At 44.1% G+C, this 7608-nt stretch overlaps 1 protein-coding gene across 1 annotated transcript; it reads right to left on the minus strand.

The window, feature by feature from the left end:
- Positions 1-1063: 1063 nt before the first annotated feature.
- olig3 (oligodendrocyte transcription factor 3) lies at positions 1064-1861 on the minus strand. Its single transcript, XM_078213670.1, has one exon. The coding sequence runs from the start codon at positions 1859-1861 to the stop codon at positions 1064-1066; it is 798 nt and encodes a 265-aa protein (XP_078069796.1).
- Between the last annotated feature and the right edge of the window lie 5747 nt (positions 1862-7608).

A 7608-nucleotide genomic window follows, 5' to 3' on the forward strand; every position in this document is an offset into this window, starting at 1 on the left:
TCGATGGGCACATATTAAGTAGACGCCAGGTCTGCCTCAACAATTATTCAGCGAAAGTTCCAACAAAGGAAGCCGTCTCGTAAACTTTCTGATAGATTGGCGCGCACCCTTTAATGTGGGCGCTTCATTAGCCACCTTTCACTATCTTCGGTACATTTTATTATACGCACCTCCTACACCACTCATTACAATCGTTAAAGACTATTAAGTAAGCTCTGCACATGTCTGACTCCCAACAAAACGAGAAAACCGCACCACCGCTGGTTAGAAAGTTGAATTTGATGGAGTTTAATATAAACGCTTCAACTTTTTCTCCAGCTGCAGACAGAAGCCAATTCGACTGGCTGGAGGCAATGGTCAAATAAAAGTAATTAGGAATTGAATTTAAAAAAATACCGCTTGGGCTAATTCGTTTTAATTTGACTTTTATTGAAACGTGATCATTCAGGGACACCGGGCTTTAATAAATATATTCATAAGTCATCGAGATAATACAAAAATAAACGACACGAGTGTTGTCTTCCATGTGTAACAAAATAGTTGCAGCAAATGTTGAAGGACGTGTGATCTCTTTTACAACGGGTTTGTATGCCACAAGCCATGCGGATCTGAGCAACATGGACAACATAGACACACCTCAGCTAACAACTACATTTCAGCAATCGTGTTACCCCTCACACTACAGGAATTCGAAAAAAAACTGGCCACATCACATTCTATCTCTTGCTTGCTCTTGCTGTATTTGCACTGTTTCCCATGCGTTAGTCGGTTTGAATGATTTAATACAGTCATAGAAATACCCTAAAAGTACCAAATCCTTGTTACAAGGAAATGCATTTTTTTTCGTAACTTGCTTGGCTTACACGAGATGCCAATTTGAAAATTCACAATTCAAAAACAAAAACAAGTAAGCATGCAATCAGATCTGGCTGTTGGAGTTAGCTGACAGTCTGGTTTTTTATATAACACAAGGTCAGTCTTTTTAATGAAACTCAGAAGTCAATCTTCTTATGCAACGCGGCGTCTTTTTTTTAACAACAATCACAGCTGGCAAAAGCAGACCTTACTTCATTAAGTCTTTACCATCTGTAGAGAGCCTTGGCATGCTGGCTGTGCTTAGGGCTGAGATGTGGGGTGGCGGTGGCACCTGGCAGATGGTACAGGGGCATGGCAATCCTGCCCAGTGCTGGAAGGTGTTCCCTAACGGTACAGGAGGCGCTGAGGACGTTTTCAACAGTGAATGAGGAGGGGGTCTAACCGCGCTGATCCCCGGTAGAGAAGCCGAGATAGAGGAAGAGGAGGAGGTCAGGGCACTGCCCAAGATGGGATGGACCTGGTGGGCGGGCGTGGAGTGTCCTGGGTGCCCTGCCGAGTGCCCTACTGTCCCGCAATGGAAAGCTGAATGATGCCCGCCGTAAATCTCCCCTACTAGTCTTTTCATCTCTTCCAGAGAGTTCGACAGCATCAGGATGTAGTTTCTGGCCAGCAGCAAAGTGGCGATTTTGGAAAGTTTCCTCACTGATGGTCCATGGGCGTAAGGCATAACCTCTCTGAGTCCGTCCATCGCCAGGTTCAGGTCGTGCATCCTTTTCCGTTCCCTCCCGTTGATCTTCAGCCGAAGGTTCTGCAAGTCTTGTTCCGAGAGTTGCTTCTTCACTTTGAACTTGCCTCCAGTCTTGTCCTCGGATCTGTTGAGGGCTGTTATATTGTGCTCATTGGCGAGCTGCTGGAGCAGGTCGTTTTGCGTGGAAGACACCGAGTTCATTCTGGAGTCCTGGTGCTGGAGATGATCCCTCAGATAAATTTCGTCCACGTCTGGCGACGAAGCTCTGCTAGAGAGAGAGCTGGAGTCAGAATTCATTTTATTGCCTCTCGTTATTATATGTTCCTCTAGTCAATAGTTTGAGACCTTGTTTTGATGCCAGCCTCCAACGTCAGTGACAGAAACGAGCAACAACAACAATAACAAAAAAAAAAGACCCACACAGCGGCTTCCTGGAAGCTCAGAAGCGCTCCCCAAGCAGGCTGGACCTCTTGGCCAGTTGTGATGTTGAACGAGATTTGGTTTTAAAAGAAGCTTTTTATAGAGGTGTAGCGTGCAGCGAAACAAAGCTCCCTCCTATACATAATGGTCTTGTTAGTATGACGTGGAGATCACTGAGGGCGGCGCAGCTTTGACGGTTCCATTTAGCTGTGTCCTATTCATATTCATTGTGCTTTTCTTTACGGGACACCCTGCTATGGGCGATCTGAAGACAGAGAGAGAGAGAGAGAGACTTACCTCGTAGCGAGCGAACATTTAAATAGCAGTATGTGAATTGGCCCAGACCTTCAAGTTTATGATTCAGATAAGCTAGAAATAACCATTGAGAAGAGACCCCCCCCCCCATAAAGATTGCAGGCCTTTCAAAATTATGCCCGAGTTTTATTTAATATTGTAATTTGTCTGTTTCAGCGCCATAAGGATAATAAACCGGTCATTTTAGACTAAACATTGCTGCCTTTGTATAAACGCTTCAAGTTTTAAACCATGCAATTACTGACAAACAACTCGAAGGACATATGCAAACAATCCCGCTCCTGTTTACTGTTTTAAAAAATAGATGCATCTGTGATATGGTTGAGGAAAGGGTTCTTTTTCCGGTGATTACTTAGGCAATCGAACAAGCATCGGGGAACGGATTCCAACAAAATGTTTATCGCGAAATATCGACTCGTATCAAGGAATGGGGCAGTTTGATAGGAAAAGAAAGGGAGTTGGGCGGGGGGGGGGGGGGGGGTGGAGGATTACACAGCCTCCGGGTGGAAGATCACAGTGAATAAGGGTCTAGGGAGAGAGAAACACACCGCCTCCCAGTGACTGAAAAGCGCAGAGCCCACCGAGAGAGAGGACACAGCCAACTCACAAAACTGAGCTTCTACTCTGAGTGTCCTTATGGGGAGAGGACAGCCGGATCTGTGACCGCCCCCTCCCCCCAACCCCCTCCCTCGAGAACACCTTGTTTAAATAAGGACCTGGGCGATGGAACAATTCGCATGGTGTGGGCGTGTAGGTGATATGTTATTAATTACCGCATTAAAACATCAAAATGAACGGAGTCGGCTCTGAACATATTGTAAACAATTCGTTATTTTTACAAACGCGGCTAAGATGTTTGCAGCAATATTTGCTCTCGTTATTTCATTTCTCTGCATGACATTTTGATCAGTATATTTACTCGGTGAAGGTGCGTTCATTCCAGGAGAAATGTCTGATCGATAAACAATGCTGTTAACCAGTTGTCTGCGCCGTCCATCCAGATGACCGTTTCGGTTATTGCAAAGTAGTCGATCGGTTAAACGAGTGGTCGTGTTATTTTGTAAGCTGGTGCATTAGGGTTAGCCTCATACACTTAAAGATAAATGGAAACACCACCCAGCCCAGACTCGTCCATTACGGAAGCTAACGGTCAGTAAGTAACATGCTGAGATTCCCGAATACGCTTTCCACACTGCAAACGGCCGTTAACTTGCGTTCAAAATCAAATAATCGTATGGCTACGGACAGAGAAGAAAGTTCTCACCCACTGCTCTCAATCCGCCAGTATCGGGACAATTCTCCTCCTGACCTATACTTTTGTCTCCAAGTATACGTGTTCACCCCTCGCTTTGAGTATGCGTCTGTGTTTCAATCTGTATGCGATGCCTGTATAATTTGTTTATTTATGTGTGCCCGTGTGTACATGTGACTGCGTTGTAAATGTGACTTTATGTGACTTTGTCATGTGCGTGTGTTTTACCAATGTATAATTAAAAGGTAAACACACACCCAGCCAAGTGGGATTGACAGATTTCCCCTGGGCTCTCGTTCATTTTTGTTGTAAATAATCAGACGGGGAGACATTAAAGGTATAAAAAAAACGAGCGGAAACCTTGCTACCAATCCTCCGGAAAACAAGGAAACTGCAATCCAAAAGACCAAACTATTCACAATTCTGTATTCTGAGCGATTAAAGGGGATAAATTGCCAATTAAATTGTTAAAAGTCATTGATAATCTGGGTATTCCCCTTCTCACTTCGTCAAGCGATAGGTGGGTTGAAACTGCAGTTCACGATTTCACCCCAAGATTATCATATCCCTTTCCATGAATGTCACAAATAATTAAATCCGGCGGGTGGGGGTTTGTTTAAAGTTCCACAACTAGGAATGATTTTTTTTTCTCTTTTCAGACTTGCTATCCTAATCCTGAAGAAAATATTCTGATATCTCCTTCAGGAAAGAAAGATGATGGGGAGCTAAACCTTTACAGAAGTTTGGTGGTCAGTCTCTCTGCTCTGGCTAACTCGCTCTGAAGCGAAAAGGGCTACAAGCCACAAACCTTTCAAACCAATTTGGTCACCTTTGCCCAGAGACCTGCCAACGCTGATTAAATGGAGAAGGTGGCCAGAGTTCTGGCTTATGTTATTATATCGGTAGTTGCCGAGTTGTTGGCCATTTATCACTGAGCTCTTTACACACATGTGGTATCGACCCGATGCCCTCTATAGTGCTCTGCTTTAACTAAGTACTCAGGAAGACAGAGACGTTGACACATCACACGTTCCATGTGTTAAGTGTTTTTGGAAGTTTTTCCCTTAGTTTTGTTTTTTTCCGATATCTTTGATGAATGATCGCGAATTTTGAAATTAGAGGCGAAAACGACTCTGACCAGACCTACATATTCTATAAAAATGGCATGTTTGACAAAGTCTGACCGTTCTCATTATTTAATTTTAAAAAGGCTCTTACAACCTTTAGCACAAAACGGATGTCTGTAAGCTCCTGTAATTATCTGACGGCTGGCGGATTCACACGCAGTCTAGCTGCTTTTTCAGATATAAATAAAATTATTTTTCTACTGTGTGAACTATACAATTTCTTGCATCCAACAGATTCCATTTACTATCTACGTGTCCTATACTCAAATACAGGTAATGAAGATGAGATGCATTAGACGGGATTATTTTCTGTTGCCTATCATTTAGCCTTTTAGTAAGTATGGTAAATAAATGGCAGTTTAAATGATTTCAAAATTGTTTCTATAGCTTCACCCACTCCATGGACAGGAAGGGAAAGACTGGTGGAACGCACTGCCTGGTGAATGCGAAGCTGAGTTTAAACTATGCTATGTTTAATTACTGTACTTTCGGCAACAGGGCGTGGACCGTGCGATAACCTTCATTCATATAGAACTTCTGGAAATAAAAAAACAAGAAATTCATAATTGATACTGGAAGTTGAGGCTGTGATGTTTTTACCTCTCGGTGTTTCCCAGTAGCGAAAGTTACTGATAGGTGTACAATGTGCCCATTACCCCAGCTCTGTCGTAGTGTTCAGGCAGCTCTGTCTCTTGCGAGCGTGCTGAAGGCAAAAAAAAAGTGTGCGGGGTGGGGGAGGTACACTTCCCTCCCTTTTCTCTCTTGGTGGCATTTGAAAGTGTAAAGCTTTGAATACCAATTGCTTGAACTGGACATATGTGAATCTCCTCTAATCCTACTAATCTGGACTTCTTTGTACGAGTGGGTAGCACACATAGATCTGAGCCCAGGATGCTGCAAATCTTTTAAAAGTGACCCTGTGTGAGAGAGAGCTGACAAGGGGAGAAGGCTTCTGGGAGAGATCTTGCTGGAATTCTCCACCGTCTCAGCAGGAGATTGGGGAATCTCCTTGCCTGCTACCAGCTATCCCAGGAAAGGAAATCGGCTCAGCAGGCAAAAACACAAACTGATTGCACGCCGCACAATTAAACACAGCGAGAAGGAAAGCTGCCGGCTCGGGCTATGTGTGGCTGGATTGTGTTATTGGTGGGGACAGCCCGGCTCTTCGTGGCTGGCAAGGGGCGCGGGGGGGGGGGGGGGGGAGGCGGGGAAGGGGTGGGGGGGATGGTTGGCGGGGGCACAAACTCCAGCAAAATGAACACCAGCCAGACACCACAGGCCAACTTGTCTCCTTGGGTTGAAAGGTTGCAGAAATAGTTCATAAACTATAAAATGAACTTCATAAAGCTTTACATTATCATTTGCTCCTTTTAGACTCATTGCTGCAGCTTATCACACATCATGAAAAACAAAATAATCTCCAAACAGGAAAGCAGTTCTTCAGCCACAGTGATAGCTCTCTTTGCATAGAAGTCAATTGTGCATGGTATTCCATGGCCGCCCAAGATACATAAGATTGCAACAGCGAACCTACCAGACACTGACCGCAGTCCACTGATCCGCAGCGAGGTTTAATCATATTACCATGCTTATCATTACATTGATATCTATAATTCAGACAAATATTAAAATGTGACAGATTTTGAATACTGTCTTATCCAAATGTACCAGCACTGGGACACTGTTAACAGATCCTCTCCACTACCTCTTCACCCGCCTAATATTCAGCCAATATTTAATGCTTAATTGATAAACATAGATATGTGCACATTTCACATTTCTTTCGATTTACTTGAATGCTAATTTGCCCCTTGAAACAACCCCGTCCTTTGTGTTAACTGTTGCAATTCTAATAATTTTATGAAATTATGTATTGAGGACAAAGTAGATTTCTTTAGAATGAAACATTTTTTTAAAACTCTAATTGCAAGTTGCTGAACCATAATCGAAACGCAACGTATCCAAACATCAGCATATCGACCATTCGGATCTGTAAGAAAGGGTTCAGGATTCATTTAGTTCACAAGTTGTTACTGAGGCAGGACGGGCTCCAAAGCCTCATCTCCTTCCAATCAAGACAAGTAAGGGATTAAAAACCATTAACGGAGGATGGAATTAAGTAAAATCAACACATTTCAGCAAGTTCGCCTTGGAGGTTCAGTACACTGAGTGATGAAGACGCCTCCTCGTTCACTGAGTTGCCGGTCTCACCTGCAGCTCTGTGAGGAGCTACCTGAATAGGTCCGAGGTGGTGTTCCCTCGGGACAGTGTCATTACCCGGCCCTTCCTCCGAGCCTTAGTGGCACAGGCAGAGAGTCCTGCCACTGGATCACTAAATTGTCCTCTTGGTCACGGGAAGTGTTTGTCACAGCGCGTCCAGGAAGAGATAGACCGAGAGAAATACTTGAAGACAAATTCGAAAACTTAAATCTTCAATTATTTTAAAATAAATTCATAAGATTACAAGAAATAGGAACGAGAATAAGACACTTGGCCCGTCCAACCCCATTGAATGAGAGCATGGCTGGGCTGATTTTGTCCTTAATATCACCTTCCTGACTCCCCCCACCCCCCTCCTCCCCCCATGACTAACTATTTTATTTATTAGTGTCACAAGTAGGCTTACATCAACACTGCAATGAGGTTACTGTAAAAATCCCTGAGTCGCCATACTCCGATGCCTGTTAGGATACGTTGAGGGAGAATTTAGCATGGTCAATGCACCTAACCAGCATGTCTTTGGAATGTGGGAGGAAACCGGAGCACCCAGATGAAACCCATGCAGACATGGAGAGAACATGCAAACTCCACACAGACAGTGACCCAAGCTGGGAATCGAATCCGGGTCCTTGGCACTGTGAAGCAGTAGTGCTAACCACTGTGGCACCGTGTTGCCCATACTGCTCAACTTAAATCTTGACACCCTTGAA

Source organism: Mustelus asterias, chromosome 5 (assembly GCF_964213995.1).
Source record: "Mustelus asterias chromosome 5, sMusAst1.hap1.1, whole genome shotgun sequence".
In the NCBI taxonomy this organism is placed as follows: domain Eukaryota; kingdom Metazoa; phylum Chordata; class Chondrichthyes; order Carcharhiniformes; family Triakidae; genus Mustelus; species Mustelus asterias.